At 40.8% G+C, this 26996-nt stretch overlaps 1 protein-coding gene across 5 annotated transcripts in view; it reads left to right on the forward strand.

The window, feature by feature from the left end:
• The window catches only part of dnajc10 (DnaJ (Hsp40) homolog, subfamily C, member 10), a 39433-nt gene that overhangs the window by 1381 nt on the left and 11056 nt on the right, over positions 1-26996 (forward strand). For 2 of the 5 annotated variants that reach the window (XM_078404048.1, XM_078404049.1), the window contains exons 2-18: positions 980-1179; positions 5715-6090; positions 10241-10403; positions 10576-10626; positions 11588-11670; positions 11794-11925; positions 12234-12327; positions 13255-13332; positions 14265-14308; positions 16311-16442; positions 19195-19284; positions 19380-19493; positions 20505-20619; positions 21132-21259; positions 23973-24089; positions 25362-25463; positions 25557-25712. In XM_078404048.1, coding sequence (XP_078260174.1) covers positions 5872-6090; positions 10241-10403; positions 10576-10626; positions 11588-11670; positions 11794-11925; positions 12234-12327; positions 13255-13332; positions 14265-14308; positions 16311-16442; positions 19195-19284; positions 19380-19493; positions 20505-20619; positions 21132-21259; positions 23973-24089; positions 25362-25463; positions 25557-25712 — 1818 coding nt within the window. In that variant the 5' untranslated portion in view covers positions 980-1179; positions 5715-5871. Of the gene's footprint in view, positions 1-969; positions 1180-5714; positions 6091-10240; positions 10404-10575; positions 10627-11587; positions 11671-11793; positions 11926-12233; positions 12328-13254; positions 13333-14264; positions 14309-16310; positions 16443-19194; positions 19285-19379; positions 19494-20504; positions 20620-21131; positions 21260-23972; positions 24090-25361; positions 25464-25556; positions 25713-26996 lie in introns of all 5 variants that reach the window. The other 3 variants (XM_078404047.1, XM_078404051.1, XM_078404050.1) reach the window with 2 other exon arrangements.

Genomic DNA, 26996 nt, shown 5'->3' on the forward strand with positions numbered 1-26996 from the left:
AATGGCGGTGCTGGCTCGAAGGGCCGAATGGCCTCCTCCTGCACCTATTGTCTATTGTCTATTGAGAGGAAGAGAGGGGGTGGGAGATAGAGGAGGTGGGAGAGAGAGGAGGTGGGAGAGGGTGAGGGAGGAGGGAGAGGGAGGGGGGAGGGAGAGGGGGGGAGTGAGAGGAGGGGAGGGGGGGGAGAGGGGAGGGGGGAGAGGGGAGGGGGGAGTGAGAGTGGGGGGGAGAGGGGGGAGAGAGAGGGGGGGAGAGAGAGTGGGGGGAGGGGGGGGAGAGAGAGTGGGAGGGGGAGGGAGTGGGTGAGGGGAAGTAAGAGAGTGGAAGAGTGAGGGTTCAGTAGGCGTGGTGTGAAAATCGACCCCCTACCACCCCCTCCCTTTTTTTGTTTTATTCTTAATCTGTGCTTCTGGAGGGCACAAAACGCTGGAGTAACTCAGCGTGTCAGGCTGCATCACTGGAGAAAAGGAATAGGTGACGTTTTGGGTTGAGGCCCTTATTCAGACTGGGCGTTCTCTCCATCCGAGGGTTTCCTCCGATGCCGTTGAACTTGCCCCAGTTGGAGGGGGGATGGGAGACCAGTGTTGGGAGGCTAGCGCTGCCAGAGGTGGACGAGGAAGGTGCAGATGCCACCGGCTGTGGGGGCTTCCTAACCACTCTGAAACAGCAACAGAAAGCCCGGGGGGGGGGGGGGGGGGTGCACTGAGCTGGTCTTTCAGCTCAATGTCCCTTCATCAAAACTTGGATCAATCGGCCTGTGCATCAGCTGAATGATGATTATACAAGAATATAAGTACAGAAAAAGGCCAGTCAGTTGATGCCAGCATTTATGCTGCCCCCCTTTCATCTTGTGTACCGGCGTGAACCCATGTTCTCCTTTCCCTTTAAATGCTGTCTCTTTAAAGTGCATCTGTACGATTCACTTCAATCATTGGCAGCAAGTTTCGTTCGCACTTCTCTTTACAAAGAATTTTACAGTGTGTAGGGAAGAGGGCAAGGGACACGAGGCACTGCAGATGCTGCAATCTTGAGCAAAACACAACCTGCTGGAGGAACTTGGGTCAGGCAGCATCAACATTTTGCTCTGAAGTCATCATACAATCATGAAACTGCAGAATGTGCCAACGGGGAACAGGAGATCCTGTTTCTGACTTATCAATGTTTCTATTTTTTGCCAGGTAATGATTGTTGTCATGGGTTACAAATGACCTATTTGCGTCCATTAAATGCTTTTCAATACCATCGAACATTTGATTACTTATTTCCCCCACCTCACCATAAGTCTGATGCAAAGAATATCTATTCTAGACTTATTCTGATATGATCTTTGTAAAATATTAATCTTATAGCTGATCGGCTTAAAAACGTACACCTTTATCAGTTAATAATGGAATATTGTGCCAATATAAAGAATCCTTGGAGTCCAACGCCATAGCTCCCTGAAAGTAGCAATACAAGTAAAAAGACTGGTAAAGAAGGCATGTGGATTGCGTTCATCAGTCAGCCCGTTGAGTATAAAACTCAGGGAGTCGTGTTGCACTTTGATAAAACTTTGAGGCTGCATTTGGAATACTATGTGCAGTTGTCGTCAGCTAATTGGAGCATTGGAGAGGGCATAGAAGTGGTTAACCAGGATGCTGTCTGGATTACAGAGGATCAGTCAAAAAAGAGGTTGGACAAACTTGGATTGTTTTTTCTGAAGCATTGGTAGCTGATTTGAAGACCTCGGAGGCTTTTAAAATCATGAAAGGTATTGATAGAGTAGATGGTCAAAATATTTTTGAGGTGGAAATGACAAATACTAGAGGTTATAGCTTTAAGTTGAACGAGGGAAAGTTTAAAGTAGATGTGGGAGGTGAGATTTTTCCCACTCAAAGTGGGTGGTGCCTGAAACACACTTCAGGGATGGTGGCATATAACAAGCTTTTAAATGGATCACGTGTCGACAGTAGGGATTAGTTTAATTTAACATCAAGTTTGGCATGGCATGGGCTGAAGGGCCTGTTCCTGTGCTGTACTGTTCTATGTTCTCAGTGACATCACTGATTATTGTTTATGGATGTAAAAACAGAATTGTTGAACCCAAATATCCAGCAGATGTTGTTATTAGTTGCTAATGGTTTGAAATATGCATATAAAATTCTGAACATTGAGCTCTATGATTATGGGAGATTAAGGACAGTACAGATCTAACCATTTCCTATTTAACGGTCAAGTGGGTAGACAGTTGCACAGTTCCATAGATTATATAACTGTAAAGATGTTAATCTTTTAAGTTGTATTTGAATAAGGCAGAAATAAGGTACTGCAGTTGCTGGTTTACAAAAATAAGACGTAAATTGCTGGAGTAACTCAATGGGTCAGGTAACAACTCTGGAGAACATGCATAGGTGACATGTCGAGTTGTGTTTTCTTCTTTACTTGCATAAACTTAGTGAGCCTAGAACCACTTAATTGGGCACTTGTATTGTGGTAAAACTGTTTTGCCCCATGCCCATTACCATTTCCTGAAGGTTAGTGTGCTTTTCTCATTCATTATTGTATTCTTTACATAACGCACAGCTGTAATTTCATGCCTATCCCCAGTTGCCCGAAATGCAGTGGGGGCTCTAGTCATTCCACTGAAAGGAGTCCCGCTCTACTGTTGGAGAAGGAGCAGCAGGATTTAGATCCAGCACTCGTGAAGAATTTGGTGAAAGATGAGATGATGTGCAGTTTAGCGGGGAGATGTGCAGGTGATGTTCCTGGTTCCCTTGACCTTCCTGGGAGTAGCAGGATCAGGTTTGGTAGGGTGCAGTCAGTGTATTTTGTAAATGGTACCCACTGTGGCCATTGTGTGCTGGTGGTAGGCAGAGTGAGTGTCCAGGGCAGTTGGTGCCAATTAAGTAGGCTGGTTTGTCATGGAAGGTATCAGGCTTTGAGTTGTTGGGGTTGACTCCTTACATCACATGTCCAAAGTGCCTTGTGAATGATAGAAATGTCTTGCTGTGTGGAGGGTGGGGATGGCTTCTCACAGTGTATTCGGCTTGTGACTGACTCTGACAGTTACATTTATGCGACTGGTCCAATTGAGCTTCTGGTCAGTGGTGATCCCCGGGATATCGATGGTGCATAACTCAGCTACTGTAATGTCACTGAATGCAAGGGGTAGATGGCCTGACTCTTTTAGAGACCTGTGTAGGAAGGAACTGCAGATGCTGGTTTACACTGAAGATAGACACCAAAATGCTGGAGTAACTCGGGGCTGACAGGGACAGAAATAAATGCCCATTCTCTCTCTCCAGAGATGCTGCCTGTCCCACTGATTTACTCCAGCAAGATACAATTGGCTGGCAGCAATATGAGATACTTATTACCTGCCACTTTTCAGCCCATTCCTCAACGTTGTCCGGGTCTCGTTGGATGTTGGCAGGAGCTGCTTCATCTGAAATGTGAACGGAATTGAACATTGTACCATTGTCATTGAACACCCACACTTTGAATGTACAACAAAAAATTGCTTTTATGAAGCATTAAAAAGTCATAGAGTTATGTCCCGTTGAGTTACTCCAGCATTGTCTTATCTACCGCAAAATGTACTGTAATTACATCCATGGTTGGTTCAACAGCGCCTACCAAATATGAGCCTATACTTAACTAGGTATGGGAATACCACTGCCTTCAGTTCCATTTCAGGTTGCTTGGTGTTTTTGCTTTTAAATAACAGTTGCGTATCCTAAATAATCTGTTAATATATGTTTTAATCTATTTTACAAAGTCATCAATAATTAATCAAATTCAGGAACATAGTGGTAGAGTTGCTGCCTTACAGCTCCAGAGACCCGATTTGCTCCTGACCACGGGTGCTCTTTGTACAGAGTTTGCATGTTCTCCCTGTGACCACGTAGGTTTTCTGAGTGCTCCAGTTTCCTCCCACATTCCAAAGATGTGCAGGTTCATAGGTTAATTGGCTTCTATAAAAGTGCCTCTAGTGTGTCGGATGCAAAACTGGGATAAAATAGAACTAGTGTATGCATTTATTCACAAAATGCTGGAGTAACTCAGCAGGTCAGACTTCAGTCTGAAGAAGGTGTCTCGACCTGAAACGTCACCCATTCCTTCTCTCCTGAGATGCTGCCTGACCTGCTGTTACTCCAGCATTTTGTGAATAAATACCTTTGATTTGTACCAGCATCTGCAGTTATTTTCTTACACTAGTGTATGCATGATCGTTGGTAGTTGAAGACTCGGTGGGCCTGTTTCCACACTCTATCTCTAAACTTAAACTAAACAATGTTTAATCATGGAACTATCTGTAGTGTTAACTGTATTGGCTCTCACCAATAGCATTTGATCAAATTAAAGTGTTTACATAAAAATAATAATTTTACTGCCAGAACAACTATTTAATTGTTGAGCGTCTTTTACAAAATTTATGTAAGCAACACAGTTAGCCCATAAGGTAAATGATCATACAAACCATAAATCTGAAGAAGGGTCTCGACCCGAAACGTCGCCCATTCCTTCTCTCCAGAGATGCTGCCTGTCTCGCTGAGCTACTCCAGCATTTTGTGTCTACCTTCGATTTAAACCAGCATCTGCAGTCCGTTCCTACACGTCATGCACACCATGTTTTTAAACACCTGCTTACACAGTCCAATTATGAGGGCATTTACCAAGCTTCTGCTGATAGACTCGGTGCTCCCCTTCATTCCCTCACTCTCCACAATAGGAGTGTACCCAGCAAGTTGATGTTCCATATTCAAAGATTCTAATGTTCAGGAATCCACCTGCAATGTTGCTGAATCTGGATTTGCTGCAAAGCATCCAGAAACACCAACTTGGGCTAATTTCTTTTTCTGCACCCTTGTTAGGAGGTGATCAGAACAGAAATATTATCTATTTCATTATACTGCAACTGCCTGGTGTTTGAATCAGGAATTTTCTAGTCCACATTTTTCAGTTACTTAGCACCGTTGTTGGTAAATAGTTAGACAATCCAATTGGTACGTTAATTTCAATACTACATAAAACAACTGTATGAATAATTTGGGGAAGGAAACAAATCTCTGTGGAAACGGGTGGGAAAATTTTAAAACTTCTATTCCAATCTTTAATTTTCATGTACAAGGTACAGGTCCACCACTGATTTTCCAGCAACTGGTGGTCCAGCCCCTCCCTTTAATCTGGACAAAATCCCCCCTCCCCGAAATTGTGGTGCCTAGGCTGGGTGAGGTGAATGATCTCGACCTCATCGGGAGTTCCACACTAATCGGCGGGTCGAATGTTCCCCCTCCAGAAATCTGGCCCGACCGGAGCAGTTGATCTGTTCCCATAGCCAACTTCTGTGGCAGATCGAATTTGATTTCTGCAGCTGGGGCTCTGGAGGACTAAGCCAGCAGATCAGTTCTCATAGCTGACTTCTATGGCCAGTCGGCAGGTCGAATTTGCCCCATGCTCTGGAACTGCAGCCTGGCTGGAGCTGGCAGATCCGTTCCTCTAGCCGACTTCCACGACCGGCTTTGGAGGCCAATATCTCACCCCCCCCCCCCCCCCCCTCTCCCCCCCAAAGCCGTGAACCCTGTTGGTCCTGTAAAATGGATAATCCAGAAAGTCTCTTGAGCCAAGGGTGCTGGAAAAACGGTGGTGGACCTGTATCAATTTCTTATTTTTGCTGTGCCTCCCAAGTGAAAGATGAAAATGCTTTAGTGACTTTTTTTTTGTTCGTTTACAGATTATCATTTTGAAGACTTCTTGAAAACCTGTTCCGAAAACTCAAGGATATTGAAACCATTGTAGATGAAGATCCAGAACAATGCAATTATTTCAACAAATGCATCCAGTGCTATAATTATACAACACACATAAAGCTAATTGGAACATTCTTCAAAATGGAACATCTCAGTTTCATTTTTCAGGCTTTAAAGAACCGTAAACAATCTTCAAACAAAATAGTCCTATTTCTCCTTATTATCATGTCATTAGCAGTTCTAGTTTGCACTGATGAGGACTACTATAAATTACTTGGATTAACAAAAAGTGCAACTAATCGACAGATAAGACAAGCTTTTAAGAAGCTTGCACTCACAATGCATCCTGATAAAAATCCAGTAAGTAGGATTGCTTTGATCCGTATCTTTAAATGAAGCCTGATAGATATCCTGTGCTGGATTAAACATGAATGAAATGAGGATGTTGAGCATCAAAAGAAAATGCAGTGTATTGCCGAATGAGATTTCCCCAGATTGTTTCCGAGCAGGTTCTGTATTTTTAAGTCATTTAACGTATCCCGATTTAAATGAGTATTTTGCTCTTGAACTATAAAGTCAACAAATTTCACGCTAGCATGAAGCAATCTCATTTACCACTGACTTGCTAAAGCCTCTGCTTAATTATTGCCATACCAAGTATTAATTTTATGACAAAGTGCTGGCTTGATTCTCGACACCAAGGACCTGTGCGGAAGCAGGGCCCTCCATGAGCAGCTCCCATAACATGGGAGGTCAGAAAAGCCCCACAATCAGAAATTATTAAATATCAATCAATTAACAATTCAGGTTATTTAAATAAATAAAATTTTTAGATGTTTGAAAATAACATAAGAACATTTCATGCCTTTTTAACTAAATGCAATTTGAGCAAAATATGTAATCATATCATATCATATCATATATATATACAGCGCGGAAACAGGCCTTTTCGGCCCACCAAGCCCGCCCAGCGATCCCCGCACATTAACACTATCCTACACCCACTAGGGACAATTTTTTACATTTACCCAGTCAATTAACCTACATACCTGTACGTCTTTGGAGTGTGGGAGGAAACCGAAGATCTCGGAGAAAACCCACGCAGGTCACGGGGAGGACGTACAAACTCCTTACAGTGCAGCACCCGTAGTCAGGATCGAACCTGAGTCTCCGGCGCTGCATTCGCTGTAAAGCAGCAACTCTACCGCTGCGCTACTGTGCCGCCCTACCGTAATCTACCTATGTTCCTCATTGCCATTCCTCTCCATTCTGGTTCCAAAAGGATTCTGCCCAGGTCTTAACTAGCAATGGTCTCTTGGGCAGATTCCTAATTTCAACAGTCAAAACTTTCCTTGATCGTAGGAGATCAACTATATGCTAGGGTTTTGGATTAACTCTACATATACCATTCAGTCTGCTCAAAAATCAAGATGGGTGCACGTATATACCAAATAACATCATCACATGATCCATCCATTTAAAGAAACATCCACATGCATCATACTGCATTTTCAAAAATTTTAATGTTCCCAGCTAGTCATTAACACAAAGTTTAAAATGTGTTTTACTTTCTTTTGGGGTCTAAGGGGTTCAGTCTCAGCAGCCTTTCTTATTATTTGAGATCATGACTGAGACTTGTATTGGAACAGCCAATAAGGATCTCCATCGGTTCAGTACAATTATTGTCATGTTAACAATCTCTTCAAAAACTTGTGCAGCAGATAGTTAATAAACCATGGTCTGTAATTTGATTTCCTCTGAACGTGGAATAGTTCCCCATGATTTGGGCTTTGTTGTCTGTTCCAGCAGCATGTTTTCTTTACACTACAGTGCTCTTTGCAGTTGTCCTTCAGTCTCAAAGTCTGCAAGACAAGATTTCCTGTTGTCTGCTATTCTGCTGGTCATTACTGATTTGTTCAGGAAAAGAAAACTCCGTTTCTCCAGTTCTGTAAATTTCTTCCATGTGTTCAATTTCCACATAAATACCAAAGGACTACCTGCTCTGCGCCAATCAGTCAGTCAGTCAAGTCAAGTCAAGTCAAGTCAAGTCAAATTTATTTGTCACATACACATACTCGATGTGCAGTGAAATGAAAGTGGCAATGCCTGCGGGTTGTGCACAAAAAGAATTACAGTTACAGTCATCCTGCTCCTAGCCCTCAATTTTTCTAAACTTTAGTCAAATTTGTCCTTTTGACTGTGGGTTCCCTTCTTTACATGGTATCTTCCAGTTTATGTACTTTCCCAACTTTGTATAGTTTGCAAAAATAAACAACAGTAATAAAAACAACAAAATCATGGCAGCTAAGGAAATGAGGCATTGGAGCAGTGAGGTATTGGATCACATACAAATTACTGAAGTGAAGGTACTGGTGGGTTCAGAGTTCATTAAAGTGGATAACTCCTCAAGGCCTGACCAAATGAATCCTCAGACCTTGTGGGAAACAAAAGAAAAGATCAGATGCCTTGCAGTGATAATTGCATCATCTTCAGCCACAGGTGAAGTTCTGGAAGACTGGAGGGTGGTTGTTATTGTACCTTTACTTACGAAAAGGCAGCAAGGACAAACCAATCCTTTATGTGCATCTGGTGACTAATTCAGATACTCTTGTGTAGGGGCCTTGATTTTTCTTTGCAGGCATCTGACATCGCAGACACCGTGTGCTGACCCATGTGCTGGTGTGCCCTGTGCCTGTCCTCAATGCCTTCCACTGCTGTTGTCAATTTGCTCCATGCTACTTTGATTTTCCACTTGCCCACCAGGATTCCTCTGCAGTCGTGATTCTACTCCGATCTTCCAACTTATCTCATTGCAGCATTTTTTTTAAATCTGCATTTTCTCTAACTAATGCTATAAAGCTGTAACACTATTTTGCACTCTAGTGTTTTTCTCTTTGCACTACCTGTTGTACTTATGTATAGCCTCATTATGATTGTGTATAATATGATTTTGATTGGATAGCACGCAAACAATTTTTCACTGTTTCTCAGTACAAATTTTCACTATCTCATTTTGTTGGAAAAAGGTCACTATCGCTGAAGAAATTAAAATGCGACTGCTCTGGTATCTTGTGTGCTACATTAGAACAGATCAAATTCTGAATAAAGCTGAATAATAATATTCCGGATTTCAGGAACCGTCTGAAGGCTATATGCATCTCGGATTCACCAAGGAGTGAAAGATCAGACCACTGTCAAAGCAAGCTCTAAAAAGAATAGTCACTGTAGTGCATGAATGTGCTTGAGTTGAAAAGTTGATGGCACTTGTGTGAGGAAATGCCGGTGGTTCAACAATTTTCTGCAAAATCCAAGTTATTATCTTCTCTGCACCATAATTAAGCATGACCCTTTGTGGTGAACAAAATTAAGACATTGAGGTTATGAATCTGCACATTTTCAGGTAGTCTTTGTACTGGAGAATCTAAATTGGTATAATTTTCACATTAACAGAGCCATAATTCTTAGCCCCCAAGTGCTGACTCCAAACTTCGGCCTGGTAAGTATCTGAGATAGAACCAGGCTGTGCTCAGCTGTGGAGTCCTGCTTGACCCTGAAGTGAGCTTCAAACTACATTCCAGTTTTGCTTCCTTTGTTTGGGAAATTTGAAATTGTTAACAATGTCAGCACTTAACGCCCTGAACTGAGAGGTTCAGTGATAACTACATTGGTGGGTCTGTGGTCACATATAGGCCAGACTACATAAAGACGGCAGATTTCCTCTCCTGAAGGACATTAGAGAATTCAAAATTCTCAACTGACGAACATTAACAGTCCAGAACTTTGGGTATGGGTTCAATAAGTTAACCACTACACTCTGTCATTACAAAGATCAACCCACCATCTCTAAAATCTGGTGACTCTGTCCTTTTGGCTGAACCAAGCCTTTATTTCCTCAGGCATTAAATACGCCAATGTCACCCATACTGAGGACATCCAAAACTGCAGTTTATCCTATTTTGCAGCAAATCCCTGTGCTCATCGGCCTACATGGCTTTTAAATTTTCTTCATTGTTTTAAGATCCTACTATGAATTTACCTTTTTATTTTATTAATAATCTCCCCTCGTAATGTAACGTTGCAAGATATCTGCAGTCTAATTGTGGATTTTTGATCATTACCTGGATATTTACTTTTTGGTAGTTGTGCCTTCAGCGAGCAAGGCACTAATCTCTGGTGTTCTGTCCCTAACATTAAAAAAATATTTATTTTATTAAAAAAATGTGAAAACCTCTCTCTTTGACTAAGGTTTTAGTCATCTTAAATAACTTAGCAGCAATTTTTGTTTGATTATGCTACTGTTAATCGGCGGGGCATTATGTTATGTAAAAGGCAGTACTTGAACAGATGCTGTTATTGTTTATTGACCTCAATAAGTTTATTGACCTCAAACTGCCTGGTCATATAATATCCCATCTGCAATTTTCAACCAAGAGAAACATAAATGCCAGATTTCTCCACAGTTAATCCTATTGTGTGTACAATTGCATTTATCTCTTTCCTGTCTTGATAGAATAACCCTGAAGCACATGACAACTTTCTGAAAATAAATAGAGCGTATGAAGTTTTAAAAGATGAGGATCTTCGGAAAAAGTATGACAAGTATGGTGAGAAAGGCCTGCAGGATCACCAGGCTGGTCAATATGAAAGCTGGAACTTCTACCGTTACGATTTTGGTAAGGAAATACATTTTCTGTGTTACTGATTGTTCTATTTAGCATATATAGAATTGTGTAAATTGATGCTATTAATGTTACAATGATAACGGAACAGAAAATAAGCACAAGGCATTCAAGGCTTTTTTGTTTAAATCAATAAATTCTCATGCTTTTTATTTGTCTCTTCCAGGCATATATGATGATGATGTTGAAATTATAACGTTGGATAAAGGGGATTTTGGTACGTTTGTTTTAGGAAATCAGTTTTATGATATAAATACCCTGTATTGATATCTTACTCTATTTACGATCTCACTGGCCACCTTATGCTATATTATTCATTTTGTAATAGTTTCTGTGCAAATATTATAACTTCTGCATATGTGCTTACCAGTTCTTTCCAACCAACTTTCAATGCTGGTTGTTCAACATTATTTTTTAACGTATAAGACAGCTTTTGTCAACTTTGCAAATTGAGTTTGTAAATAGTATTTGAAACCATGGCAGTAAATGCAAAAAAAAACCCAGCCACAAGCCATGCAACACCCAACATTTCTGAAATTTAGACTCGCTGTGTTCTTTGCGTCGACTGGCCTGCTGGTAGGTAGCTGGAATTTGATGCCCACTTTTTAAACTTTAATTCGTTCATCTTAAATTCCATTTCCAAAACCACGTGAATGAGATCAGCCAAGTAACTTGTGCCAACCTTCTAATATCCCCCTGTTAATATTCATCAGATGATGCTGTATTCAGATTAGCACGACTGACTTCAAACTTGCCCCCTTGTGGGGAAAAACAGCCAAGCCACTAATCTGGTTTCTTAAACACAGGTTTTACTTCCATGATTTCTACTGGTGAATTATGTGGGTTAATATTTATTACTTGTGGATTTACTAATTCTCACAAACCTATATTTTTAATAACTGTGCTGATATGTTAACCTAGGTTAATTTTTTGAAGATATACAGAAACTCTCTATCATTTGAAGAGATCAAAAATGTATTTCCACATTTGTTCATTTCCCTGAAAAAATCTGCCAACAATCAATACTTGCAATATTCTTTACAAGGACAAATGAGAATAATCAAGCTGAAATCGTTCTATTCTCTGATGATCATACTCTGACAGCCTAAATGCTGTAATTACCTCAGTGTAGATGCATAGACCTCCGTGTAATTGTGCTGCTCCACTTTGCTTAATAGATGCTGCTGTTACCTCGGGTGAATTGTGGTTTGTGAACTTCTACTTCCCTCGATGCTCACACTGCCATGATCTGGCCCCTACGGTATGTTTTATACCATTATAACTCTGCTCATTAAACCTAATATTTTGACTCTTTAAAACCTTGTCCAATTCTCACAGAATGTGTGTGTAAACTTGTGATATGCTTTTTTTTTTTACTATCCAGTGGCGAGAATTTGCCAAAGAGATGGATGGAGTAATCCGCATAGGAGCAGTGAACTGCGGGGATAACAGGATGTTGTGCCGTTCCCAGGGAATCACCAGCTACCCAAGTCTATACATCTTTAAAGCAGGGACGGTAGGAATCAAACAAAAATCAAGACATTGTTCCTGACATGATCGCATTTTACAAACACGGGATAACTAAAACCTTCATGTTCTGTTAAAACATAAGTTACATTCATTTAATCTAGCAAAAACGAGATTGTTTCTTAAAACAGGTTATTTAAAGTTTGTTTTGAGAAGTTACTAATGTATAACCTACAATGCTAAAGTTGGGGCCTGAAATTTTTAACAATATTCAGAGATGAGAACAATGGAATGGATTTACTTTTAGCCAATTCTTTAATCGCTAAGCTAATTCTCAGAATGATTTGATTTTTGTAGAGTCCAATGAAGTATTTTGGAGAACGCTCAAAGGAGGAACTTGTTACATTTGCCATGAAGTATGTCACGAGCCAGGTGTCAGAATTATGGGCCGGTAGGTACTTGATCAGACTTATTTTTCTATGTTTCTATAAAGAATATTCTTCAGTTTAGTCCTTACCTCAAAATTAAACCTGTGTGTACACTGAGTCAATTTTCCTCACCCAGCTGAGGAAATAGCTGAGGTCCATTATATATGCCATGCAGGTAGTCCCACACATTGCTTGGGTTGGGGGGGGGGGGAGTTGTTGATAGAAGGTCCATAGGGACATTTCCCATATCACAGAGCCATGTCATTTGCATGTGAATCAAGAAATGCAAGTTGCAACAAGATAAGTTTTGTGTTCATAGATTTACTGCACAAATTCTGTAAAAAAGAATTTTATTCTGTATTTAAGATTTTTGGGTGGTGAATTGTGAATTCTGTTACTCAAACAGCCAAAAACACAGGGTCCTTGTATTTCTCGGATGTGGCTAAAGTTAGCCATTTCAGCAGAGACTCTATTTATATTATTTTTGTTGAAGCTTTTAGTAATACAATGAGCCTATTTCCAATCTTAAGCCCTAGATGCTGCTTTCAGGGATGATGCAAAACGTGACCAATTTTATGCATAGGAAAAAACTGCAGGTGCTGGTTTAAATCGAAGATAGGCACAAAATGCTGGAGTAACTCCGTGGGACAGGCAGCATCTCTGGAGAGAAGGAATGGGTGACGTTTCGGGTTGAGACCCTTCTTCAGACTGATTCAGATTAGTCCGAAGAAGGGTCTCGACCCGAAACGTCACCCATTCCTTCTCTCCAGAGATGCTGCCTGACCCACTGAGTTATTCCAGCATTTTGTGAACAATTTTATTGTCATGCACAAATAACAAACAAGTAGACAAGGCATTTGAATGTGACCAATGCTTCTAACCTTATAAACTAACATTGAAATGGAATGTTATATGGTGCTTGAATCATAACTGTAATTACTTCTTGCTAGGAAATTTCGCAAGTGCTTTTAATTCAGCGTACTCTTCAGGAATTGGATGGCTGGTGACTTTCTGTGTAGAAGTAGAAGGTAACAACAATTTTTTCATTTCATACTATTGCTTAAATTCTGGCCTAATCCCAAATATAAAGTTGTTGATATCAAATAATGGAGTTAGCTATATTCAATTTCTTATTTTACTGAATTTTTCTGTCCGCCTCTAAGTCCAGTATCCAAATTCTAGCAATTATTAGAACTGGACTGCCAACTGAATCACGTGGAACTTAATCAAATCCTAAATGAGAAGCCAATGAACTGAGCACACTGTTGATAAACTCTGAATGAATATAGGTAATACAAATCTCATCAAATAAGTAATGCATCAGAAGCAGAGGTCAGTGCTGCATGAATGAATGAAGAAAATTAAATCTAGAACTAAAAGAACATGCGGCAGAGTTGCTGCCTTACAGTGCCGGAGACCCGGGTACCATCCCGATTACCGGTGCTGTACGGAGTTTGTACGTTCTTCCCATGACCGCGTGGGATTTCAAAATCTTCGGTTTCCTTCCACACTCCAAAGACGTACAGGTTTGTAGGTTCATTGGCTTGGTATGTGTAAATTGTCCCTAGATCGTGTAGGATAGTGTTAACTTGCGGGGATCGCTGGTCGGTGTGGACTTGGTAGGCCGAGGGGCCTGTTTCCACGCTAAAAACTAAATTAACTAAACAATCAAGAACAATGGGAGATAATAACATAATCAACGTGGTGGATGGATAGGGGAAACAGGTGAGAATGTAAAGCAATTGAAAGCAACGGACTTCTGAACAATTTAAGGTGGAGGCGACCAATAAATGTGATTTCAGTAATATGGATTCTGCTGGTGAGTTCTGGAAAGTAAAATCTTAACCTCGACAATGGCACCCATGTATCAATAATCTCACTATAAATAATATTATTACAAAGTTACTGAGAACAAAATGGAACAAGATAGAAATCATTCATGCTCGTTTTTGTATTTTAGATTGCTTGTCGTCACAGACCCAACTTAAGTTAGCTGGAATGCTGGTAAGGTTGGAGATTATGACATTTACACTTGATGTCCTTGTGCTTAACACATTTCTTTTTATTGTACAATATTGATTTGGATTTTGAATTTTGGTTTTTGCACTATTCATTGATTTTTATTCAATTCTGTGGTGAATCTTAAAAATCTTTTGTGGTACTAATTGCATAAACCTGTGTACTGTTAATTCCTAATCTTTGTGGTGATAAATTCATTGTTCGTCTTAGGGCAAATCAGCTAGAGAAAATAGTCTATTTTAACTTCTGGCTACTGTGCAATAAACTCATGGAATGTATTGGATGGACCAGGGGCCACAGTTTAAGAATAAGGGGTAGGCCATTTAGAACAGAGATGAGGAAAAACCTTTTTAGTCAGAGAGTTGTGAATCTGTGGAATTCTCTGCCTCAGAGGGCAGTGGAGGCCAATTCTCTGAATACATTCAAGAGAGAGCTAGATAGAGCTCTGAAGGATAGTGGAGTCAGGGGGTATGGGGAGAAAGCAGGAACGGGGTACTGATTGAGAGTGATCAGCCATGATCACATTGAATGGCGATGCTGGCTCGAAGGGCTGAATGGCCTTCCCCTGCACCTATTGTCTATTGTCTATTGACATTAATAGATCCTTAGTTTTGTCATTCAGGATTCAGGATTCATAAAACAACTTCTGCCTCAGTAGCATAACTAGATTAATATGGTTTAAACTTGCAGATGAAATATGGCAACCTGTAAACCATTAACAATTGTCACTGTCAGAAATGAAGGAGAAACAGTTAACACATACTTGTGGAGAAGTGTGAATTTGTTGGGTTTATCATTGGTTAGTTCCAAGAGTTTTGCCTCTGCTACCATTTATTCCCATTTATTCCAAGAGCAATTCACAAGTCAGTTACATTATTTCTATTTTTACAGTTTATAAATATCAGAGCCCAGCACTTGATTGTGACCTGGTTTTGCATTTTATGTTTAGTTTAGTTTATAGAGATACAGCAAGGAAACAAGCCCTTCATTCCACCAAGTCCACCAAGTTCCATCAATCATCCATTTCTGAAGAAGGGTCTCGACCCGAAACGTCACCCAGTCCTTCTCTCCCGAGATGCTGCCTGACCTGCTGAGTTACTCCAGCATTTTGTGAATAAATCATCCATTTACGCTACTTATATGTTATCCTAACGTCTCATCCACTCCCTACACATCTGCACATCTTTGCGATGTGCAAGGAAACTGGAGCACCTGGAGGAAACCCACCTGGTCACACGGAGAATATCCAAACTCCACACAGACAGCACCTGAGGTCGGGTTTGAACCCAGGTCTCTGGCGCTGTGAGGGAGCAGCTCCTCCAGCTGTGCCACTGTGCCAACGTCCCCTGAGTTCTTACTTAAAACTATTTAGGTAATTTCCAGTAAATGCTTTAAGACTAGCTGTTGAAACTCCTCAGCTGAAAAAGATAGCTGTTATTGGAAACTGGCTTGTGCTCGCTCAGCCCACCCATGTCAATATGAAACAATATTGAGTCATGTTGTGAATAGGACAAGTTAGCCTGTATGAGTGTCTCGTAGCAATGGACAGAGTTGCCTGAAGTTTTATTGGATTTAGTTTCAATTATATCTGAAAGAATAAAGTAGAGGTCCATTCTGCTGTCCATTATTTAATTGAACTAATAAGTGATTAAAAAAATTGCAGCTCCTCTTAATGGTGATATGGGTTACGTAGCATTTTAGCACTCCAGCATGATGTATGTCAAATTTATGTTGGTGAACTCCCATATCCTGGGCGTCAACAGAAAGATGGTAATTCATGACATAAGTGGGAGCAGTCCTGTTAACTGCGATGAAAATTTGTGGTTTCTGACTAATACAACACTCCAGATTTTTTTTCCCCCCATTAATTTTTTTATTTCGAGCGATCTTGCAACCAAAAAGTATATTAATTATTACAGCACCTGTTCTTTCCATAAAGCCTTTGACAGGAAACACAAATTCCAATTGTGATTTATTTCCTTTGCAGGAAGGTCTTGTTAAGGTGGGCTGGATGGATTGCAACACCCAGGCTCAACTTTGCAAAGAGTTAGAGATAACCTCCAGCTCAACGTTTTATTTTCCACCTGGTTCTACCATTAAACAGAAAGACAACATCTTGGTATGTATTTGTATGCAAAACCCATTTCTATACAGTTGGGTGATCATAGTTTGAGACTTGTCTGCCATTGGTATAAATGGGGATGATCTTCAGTAGCCCCAAAGTCACTGCTCCATCTAGATCTCTGGCAGAATCCATGACATTGATTGTCTACCCAACCTCATCTACATTGTTTCCAAGCTCAGAGACCGTGGCTCAATGCCCCGCTTTTAGTTTTAAGTCCTTTGTACTGAGAACTACATTCTGCACTCTGTCTCTTGCATTTTGCTCTATCTATTGTGCTTTAGACTTCAGTTTTAGTTTAGTTTATTTATTGCCACGTGCACCAAGGTACGGTGAAAAGCTTTACAGATTACAGCACAAAGACAGACCCTTTGGCTCACGGAGTCCACGCTGACCAGCAATCGTCCCGTACACTAGCACTATCCTACACACTTGGAACAATTTTACAACTTTTACAAAGCTAATTAACCAACAAACCTGTGTGCAACTTGAAGTATGGGAGGAAACCGGAGCACCCAGAGAAAACCCACGTGGTCACAGGGAGAACGTACAAACTCCATACAGTGTTTGTCAGGATTGACCCCGGGTCTCTGGCATTGTAATAGACAATAGGTGCAGGAGGAGGCCATTCGGCCCATTGAGCCAGCACCACCATTCAATGTGATTATGGCTGATCATTCTCAATCAGTACCCCGTTCCTGCCTTCTCCCCATACCCCCTGACTCCGCTATCCTTAAGAGCTCTATCTAGCTCTCTCTTGAATGCATTCAGAGAATTGGCCTCCACTGCCTTCTGAGGCAGAGAATTCCACAGATTTACAACTCTCTGACTGAAAGTTTTTCCTCCTCTCCGTTCTAAATGACCAACCCCTTATTCTTAAACTGTGGCCCCTGGTTCTGGACTCCCCCAACATTGGGAACATGTTTCCTGCCTCTAACGTGTCCAACCCCTTAATAATCTTATATGTTTCGATAAGATCCCCTCTCATCCTTCTAAATTCCAGTGCATACACGCCTAGTCGCTCCAGTCTTTCAACATACGACAGTCAATAGACAATAGGTGCAGGAGTAGGCCATTCAGCCCTTCGAGCCAGCACCGCCATTCAATGCGATCATGGCTGATCACTCTCAATCAGTACCCCGTTCCTGCCTTCTCCCCATACCCCCTCACTCCACTATCCTTAAGAGCTCTATCCAGCTCTCTCTTGAAAGCATCCAACGAACTGGCCTCCACTGCCTTATGAGGCAGAGAATTCCACACCTTCACCACTCTCTGACTGAAAAAGTTCTTCCTCATCTCCGTTCTAAATGGCCTACCCCTTATTCTTAAACTGTGGCCCCTTGTTCTGGACTCCCCCAACATTGGGAACATGTTTCCTGCCTCTAATGTGTCCAATCCCCTAATTATCTTATATGTTTCAATAAGATCCCCCCTCATCCTTCTAAATTCCAGTGTATACAAGCCCAATCGCTCCAGCCTTTCAACATACGACAGTCCCGCCATTCTGGGAATTAACCTAGTGAACCTACGCTGCACGCCCTCCATAGCAAGAATATCCTTCCTCAAATTTGGAGACCAAAACTGCACACAGTACTCCAGGTGCGGTCTCACCAGGGCCCGGTACAACTGTAGAAGGACCTCTTTGCTCCTATACTCAACTCCTCTTGTTACGAAGGCCAACATTCCATTGGCTTTCTTCACTGCCTGCTGTACCTGCATGCTTCCTTTCATTGACTGATGCACTAGGACACCCAGATCTCGTTGAACACCCCCTCCTCCTAACTTGATACCATTCAGATAATAATCTGCCTTTCTATTCTTGCTTCCAAAGTGAATAACCTCACACTTATCTACATTAAACTGCATCTGCCATGTATCCGCCCACTCACACAACCTGTCCAAGTCACCCTGCAGCCTTATTGCATCTTCCTCACAATTCACACTACCCCCCCAGCTTAGTATCATCTGCATTCCGGGAATTAACCTACGCTGCACGCCCTCTAAGGCAGGAACTCTACCGCTGCACCACTGTGCCAACCGTTTGGGTTTGACTTGATTGGATTTATGTGTAGTATTATCTGATCTGATTGAATAGCATGCAAAACAAAGCTTTTCACCGTACCTCATACACATGACAATACACCTAAACCTGCTGTAAACGTAGCTGACTTTTACCTCCTTTCCATTTGTCTTGAACCCGTCTGCCATTTTCACCTATTGTCTCCTCAAAATAGAGCTCTTGTGATCTTATCTTTTCCTGCATCATTGTCACTCTTTTTGGTGAAGAAGCACCGGACCAGGTTCATGGTCATTCCTCATGCAGATCCCGGGAAACTCTTCAGTTAAGGAAACAATCGTTATCTGTTTATAAGTGAAAGCTGTCCAGATAAAATTGCAACTAACCACAAGCCTTTTTGACAGAATGAGATATTGCTCCTTCAAAGAGAGTCCATCCTACATTTTGCTTTACTCTGCATTGGAGTATTTGGCTGATTTAAAAGGAAGGTGGATAGATAACCAGAAGGATAGGAAAAGTACAGGGGTAATTCATTGTGTTCAGATTTCAATATTTGCAAAGTTGTCACATTTTCATGTGGTTATCGATCTGGATTCCATACCAACAGTGTAAGAATATAGAAACCTCCAGTGGGGATAGGACAAATGATTAGTCTGTCGTATTTTCCAATTCATCAGAGTACCATTCTTGTACATTACGGTATTTGTCTTAAGGGAATCACTTTTTCCACAGTTTCTCCACAGCCTGGACGCCAGAGAGATTTACATTGAAGTCATGCAGCATTTACCAGATCTGGAGATGCTGACTGAACATTCCATCCAGGTAATGGCCAAGGGAAAATAAGAACAAGAATAATGATAGAATGGAAATAAGATTGGCAAAGCAATTAAAGAAAAAAGTATTTTATTTTTCTCTAGAGCAAGTTAGCCCACCATCGATGGCTGGTTTTCTTTAAATTTGGTGACACAACAGAGACTGGTGAATACGAGTTTAAAAAGTGTAAGACCCTTCTACAAAGCGACAACATCCAGGTACAGCTGTTTAAATCTACTTAAATAAGTTAGGGGAATGGAAGGTTTGACTGCTGCGTAAAATCTGAGTTGTACCAACTGGCGATGCCTAGATTTAATCCCAGATCGACGGCAAGTTAGGTCATGTCAAGTTTATTGTCATATTCTCAATTGAAGTGACGTACAGGTACATTGAATAATCTTGCTAGCAGCAGCATCACTGGCACATAGACCCAGTGAAACATGCAAAAACAATTTGTACATAAATTACAAACAATTTTTTAAAGGAGAAATGTGCATAAAACAAGACATTAGAAAATAAAACCTAGTCTATGGTAGTGCAAGAAGTAGACCAAGCGTTCTGTTGTTGAGGTAGGATCAAGGTTGTGCACTTTGTTTCAAGAACCTGATAATTATAGAATTAAAATACTTGCAATCTCCATACAGCACACGCAGTCAGGATCAAACCTGTATTTCTGGTGCAGTAAGGCAACAACTCTACTGCTACGCTATTGTGCATGAGATTGTCAGTGGTGGTCCTTCAGTTAAATAGCGAGCAATTTTGCTGAAGGATAAGAAACCAGGTGATAATATTCATCTGTTGAACAATATTCTAGCTAGGAGTAAACATCTTCAGGGAGGGAAAAAGTAGGTGGCGGGATTTAAGATAATTTAACTTTCTTGCTTGTAAATTTGTAAGTTGCCATTGCGAAATTAATGGCTGCCCCAATACATGAAACATTAAAAGTGTCCAATTTCTAGTATAGATCCTCTCCAGCTTGCAAACAGCTTATACGAACAAACAAGCATTTGGGAGACTAATGGGATGGATTTGCCAGCTGCTACAGTTCCATGGAGAGTTTTCAGGAATGAAATTTTATAACTTGAGGAGGACCGGTTATGCATTGTTTCGTGTCATTCTGTTTAAGATGGAGATTTGGTTGTTTTTTTAAAGCTATAGCAGAGAAGTTCCTAAAATTGTGACGTGCAGATGAAAAAAATACTTGAACATTAACAATGATGTATTTCCAGGTTGGGAATTTTGATTGCCATGCAGGACCGCACATCTGCAAGAACCTTTATATACGACAGCCTTGTGTTGTAATATTCAAAGGCAGTGGAACACATGCCTTTGAAATTCATCATGGTAAGAGCCCCAGTTGGTCATAATGTTGTCATAGGGGCAGGCAGCATGGAAACAAGCCAAGTAGCCCAGCACATCCACAACCAGTGAACACCCATCCATATTAATCCACCTTTCCAGCACCGGCCCATAGTCTTCTGTGCCGAGGTGACTGAAATGCTCATCAAGACGTCCCTTAAATGATGTTAGCAATTCTGCTTCCTCCCCCTCTCTCTGGTCATTCATGCTAGGTACTCATCACTAGCTGTGTAAATAACAGTTCCCCCTCCAATTCCTACCAAAATGTCTTAATCCTTGCCGTAAATCTATGTCCTTTCTGTTTTATTTACCTCAGATTAGCAGATTCCTGCACCTTATTCTATCTGTACTCATAATTTTATATCTACCACAATATGCCCCTTTTTCTCCAGGTTTTCTTTTCTCCCCTTTAATCATTCACTATCTATAGAGATTAAATATGAAAATTCTAATTGTTTGCATTAATCTAATTATTTCACAATGTATTTCATCTTAAGGTAAGAAGGTTCTCTACGACATTGTATCCTTTGCCAGGGAGAGCATCAATGCGCCTGTCATCACACTAAATCCAGAGAATTTTCCGAAGAACCAGAGAGAGCCTTGGCTTGTGGACTTCTTTGCACCTGTAAGCTATTTCTTGCTTATCAACAGTAATTTCACAGACTAATACACGTTTGCAGGATTTGAACAGAATCTCATTATATCTCATTGTGAAGCGCAATGGAGGGCCCGGCGTTGAGGGACCGCCGTGAGGGACGGTGGGAGAACAAAGGGGACCCAGTGGGAGGGGAGGGGGCACTAGTTTTAGAATCCTCTGCCTTGGGGATCAGCCTGCGTTTGTTTGTTCGTTCCGGTTAAGGCACTGAGCATACGACAGCCAGCCAACCGTCGCTTATCTTTTTCTTTCTTTTTTTCACTTTCAATTTAATTTTAATTTCCAGTCTCCGTGAACGTTGTTGTGTGTTATGACTGTTGGCAGACCAATTTCCCTCCGGGGGTGAATAAAGTTCTCTCGTATCGTAAAATAAAAATTACCTTAAATTTTTTACTTAAACTTAATTATCAGCTTTGTCCTAACACAAGAACTATTACTTGTAACTCACCTAGGTGCATATTAGAGCAGAGTAGTTAAATAGGGTTTGTTTGTTTTTTTGTAGTTGGAATAGAGAGGAAAAAAAGAAAATGTGAGCAGATTGCCGCCCCCGTGATCGGTGCGCAATCTGCTGATTATTTTTCTTACAATATAGCAAGCCTTTCCTCTGCATTCCAACAACTTTACCACATTTAAATTTGGGTTTTATTTTAAAAATGGCTTAATTGAATGTAACAGTGAATGACCATGCACGGATATTGTTTATTATATCTTTACACTCCCAAGGAAAAAGGTATTTAAATCTTCATTTTAGCAATTAATTACTGTTACATTTAATGAAGCCATTTTTGAAATAAAGCATAAATTTAAATGTGGTAAAGTTGTTGGAATGCAGAGTAAAGGCTTGCTATACTGTAAGAAAAATAATCAGCAGATTGTGCACCTGTCTGAGCAAAAGAAATGGGAGTTAGTGCTTGACGCAGGGCCGTCTTAACGCATGGGCCTGATGGGCACTTGCCCGGGGCCCCACGAGCATAGGGGCCCCATGCTGATCTATGTATGTTAAGTGACTTGCAATAAATAAATACTACTTTAAAAATGTAGGTTCAATAAGTGCTTTTTTCGCAACATTTTCGGCCCCTAAGTGCTTCTCACAGCGATCTGTTTCGCAACAATTAGATCCCTAAGTGCTTTGCTTTTCCATCCCTAAGTGCTTCTCACAGCGATCTGTAAGTGCTTTTTGCAACAATGTAGCACCCTGTCCATCGCTAAGTGCTTTTCGGTAAGTGCTTTTCGCCGGCACGACGGGGGGGGGGGGGGGGGGGGCTGGTAGGGAAAGGGGGGTGGGGGAGAGTAACGGTAGGGGCCCCAGTACACTGCTTTGCCCGGGGGCCCATAATGCTGTAAAAATGGCCCTGGCTTGACGTTGATCACATTTACCAATTCTGATAGTTTGGTTTAAAGATGCCAGAGAGGGAGAAGCAAAGGAGAGATGGAGTGGGAGGCTCTAGTGGAAGGCTAGAGTGGAAGGCTGAAAATAGATTACATTTCAGATCTGATGGTGTAGGTAAAGAAAAAGGTTAATGTCAAAAGATGTACAGGTGTAATTTTATCTAAAATTGGTTTTCATTTATCATTTATTAACTTGCAAAATACATTAATGCTAAGTTCCAATTGTTACACCCATTCTTTAGACCCAAAATGGAGGAAACTTTGTACTTGTTCCAACCCACTGACACACTTGCTTGTCCCATAATTGCACTTACCTGCAGAAATTAGAAATAATGCTTTATTCGTGGGATGGGTATGAACAATGCCTCTGATATTAACAATGAAACAAAAAGGTTTCATTGCCAGTACAGAGAGGGGAAAAGCATTTCTAAATTTAGGGGTAGTTAATACCCCATTTACCTCCATCCCAGCAGATTTTTATCACAACTTGGAGAAAGCCAATGAACGGTGTTAAATGTATTCAGGCATTTCTAAGACTCATTTAGTAAACTAATACATAAAAGCATCATTCTTACTTCTGTACCTGAAGAAATGGTCTAGGACTTTACAGAGATTTTTAAGTGTATGTATTATATGTTTTTGTGAAAGTATATAAGGCCCTTCTTTAGGGTTGTGTACTCAACAGAGACATGGACTATTGCTGGCTTTATTTTTGTTCAATGTAATTGTATATACATTGTACTTCAATATGTTTATCTCTAGATTGTTCTTTAAGCTTCTACTGCCATATACTGGAAGCACACTTCTGTAATCTGTTGCTGGGATTCAGTGTATGAAAAAAATGACACTTACTGTCTGGGTATGTCAATTATACCTAATAGAAATCTTTATGGCATAATTCAGGGGAAATAATTTAAATAATCTTATTTGAGTCCAGCTCAAAAATAAACATTGTTAATAAGCTTTGAGGACACTATTATAAATCAAAAAGTTTCAATCAATTTATCTTATGAATGAGCACACATCAAAACAAATAATGCTTCGTATGATGCCTAATATTACAATGGGAAAATAAAACTTTTGCACGTACTGAGGGTTAATTCTGCAAAAGTAATTCATTAAATTCATAACGATTCTCTGGCAATGTGTAATGAATGATGACCATAATGGGCCACTTGTATATATGTTGCATGCATAAAGCTATAAAACAGTGTAACCAATAATATTCTATGAGATGAACTGCATAATGTCATCTGTGACTGAGACCTAAAATGTACGGCTTTCTCATTTCTAGTGGTGTCCTCCTTGTCGAGCCCTTTTACCAGAACTACGTAAAGCCTCCAGGCAGTTGGTTGGCCAGCTTAAGTTTGGAACATTGGATTGTACGATCCATGAAAATTTATGTAATACAGTGAGTACAGGCATTTTTTGTAAAGTATTTATTTTAAGCCTCAGAATTGCTTGAAAGGTATAATGGAAACGTGGAGCAACAAACAATGTGCTGGCGAGACTCAGCGGGACAAAGAGCATCTGTAGTGGGGGAAGGAGATGGTGACATATCGGCTTTCAGCCCTACCTGCATCAGGAGTTCCTCTGGGTTCTAGCACCTGCAGTCTCTTTTGTTTCAAAGAAACCAGCGGTTGTGATGAACGTTTGTCAAAGAAGAGGGGTTAAGTGAGATAAAGACAGAGGGATAAGAGAGAGAATTTGACGGGGTAGAGGCTGGACTCCTGTAGGCACAGCAGTTGACAGTAGGAGGAAGAGGTGCAGAAATGCCAAACATGTGCAAAGATTCAGTGCCTGTTGCAATAGCACTGAGTAGGATAGTTTGTGCCAAACACACAAAGAGTTGTAAATAAACATTTAAAATCGGATGTATCTGGAACATAATCGGAAAAGACCAGCAAGGACGGGGTGAACGAGTGGGGCATTGTACGGAAAAGAGTATGGGCTGGGAATATGAGAAACTGCAGATGCTGGAATCTGGAGGGAAACGCAAACTGCTGGGGAAACAATGGGTCACGTTCCGAGAAACCCATCGGAGACCGAAAGTATTGTAAGTCGAAATGCATTGTAATACACGCGATCACGTGGATGGCGGCTCGCTGCCGTTTGCACCATCGCAAAGTCGAACTATGGCAAGTCGAAATATCATAAGCTGGGGAGCACCTGTACTGTGATGTCCTGTTATCATAGGCTCTGACAAGGATGAGAAGGGATTCATGGCTGTGATTTTGATAACAACAGTTTCCCTTCTGTAACAGAAGCATCGATCTTGTCAGAGTGATCGAAAATAAAGGGAATTGGAAGAGAGACAGACAGAATCTGAGGGGTAACAACATGATCAAGGAGTTTGCAGAGGAAAGTGAGAATGGAAATGGTTCAATTCTTTGAGCACAGGAGGAGTGAGGGCAAGATTTCCAGGAAAGGGGTGATGATAAAAATGTTGAAAGGTGGGATTGAAATAATTTTTGGTTTTGAGGCAAGAAGGCAAACTATATGGTCAACAGTTTAGGGAAATAGCTGGGATCCAAAGGTGGATCTTATGGGAAAATAATTTTGGAAGTGAGGTGAGGAAAATAACAAAAGAGAGAAAGTAAAACAAGAATGCGTTTGGGGGAAGAAGGATTGATTGGGTGAAGGAAAGAAAGTTCAAGATTGATTATTTTATGTTGTTTTCAAGCACGGTATCCAAGCTTATCCAACAACATTGATATTCAACCAGTCCAATGTTCACGAATATGAGGGCCAGCACACAGCCAATGAACTTTTGGAGTTTATACAGGTATGAAGCTATAATGTAAAATGAATTGGTTTCCATAACCATTTAAAATTTGCTAGTGATTTTTCTTGTTATTTTAATTTACTGTTTCCGTAGGATCTCATAAATCCCTCAGTCGTTGCACTGACAGCAGAAAACTTTGAAGGGTTGGTTCGACGGAGAGGACAAGATGAGGTTTGGGTGGTGGATTTCTATGCTCCATGGTGTGGGCCTTGCCAGGCTTTGATGCCAGAATGGAAGAGGATGGCTCGGGTAAGCAAAATGCCTTTTACCAACGCGCTAAATAAGACAATTATAACCTCATTTTCAATTCCGTTAAGGAATCCTGCAGGAGGAAAAAAAGGGCTTCAAACTACATTTTTTCCCTACATTTGGTTGAAGCTGTGATACAAACTCATTTGAAAAATATTTTCAAATGAAGTTCTAATAATTTGGAGAAAATATGAAGAGATCCCAATTTGACCCAATGCATTCATTTTAACGAGACTGTGCATAATTATTTGCTTGTTATTTCACACTTTGCCACTAATAATTTCACTCTGAATAACAAAAATAAAGTAGCTGAATAGCAATACTGCATAATCAATGGTGGAGTTCTTAAAATACTACATTCATGAAAAATAAGATGTTTGTGCATTTTGACTATGATACTCATGCAAAGTTTATGTCACATTTACGCCACATGGTCTCATCCGTTGTCTTATGTAGAAAGGAACCGCAGATGCTGGTTTCTACCGAAGATAGTCACAAAGTGCTGGAGTAACTCAGTGGGCGAGGCAGCGTCTCTGGAGAAAAAGGATGGGTAACATTTCGGGTTGAGTTCGGGAAGGGCTCCGACCTGAAATGTCACCCATCCTTTTTCTCCAGAGATGCTGCCTGACTCGCTGAGTTACTCCAGCATTTTGTGTCATCTTCAACTATTGTCTTGCTTGTCATAAGGAATCGAAAGAAAAGTGCAATTTTGGTCAATTAATGAAATGGAACAAGCACCTTGGGCAGATATGGGAAGAAGCTAATCAATTTACTCTGAATTTGATAACTAATCTGTTCGATTGAATTTATGCTAATTGCTTCCTTTTGAATTTATGTTGAAAGTGCCATTTTATTCCAATCTCTTGTTTTGAATAATTAGATTGGTAATTGAAAGTTAAACAATCTGTAGAATCAAGCTGGTAAAATTTATTGTCTTGCGACTTTGAATGAATTCACCTTGGCTCAAACAGATAAGAGGAGTAAACTATCTGGCCTCAGCATGCTTGAAAAGACAGATAAACTTAATATCCTGATCATCCATAACCACGTGAGCAATTAGTATGATCCAAAGCGGTGGCGCGGTGGCGCAACGGTAGAGTTGCTGCTTTACAGCGAATGCAGCGCCGGAGACTCAGGTTCGATCCTGACTACGGGTGCTGTACTGTAAGGAGTTTGTACGTTCTCCCCGTGACCTGCGTGGGTTTTCTCCAAGATCTTCGGTTTCCTCCCACACTCCAAAGACGTACAGGTATGTAGGTTAATTGACTGGGTAAATGTAAAAAT

This window comes from Rhinoraja longicauda, chromosome 8 (genome assembly GCF_053455715.1).
Source record: "Rhinoraja longicauda isolate Sanriku21f chromosome 8, sRhiLon1.1, whole genome shotgun sequence".
NCBI lineage: Eukaryota > Metazoa > Chordata > Chondrichthyes > Rajiformes > Arhynchobatidae > Rhinoraja > Rhinoraja longicauda.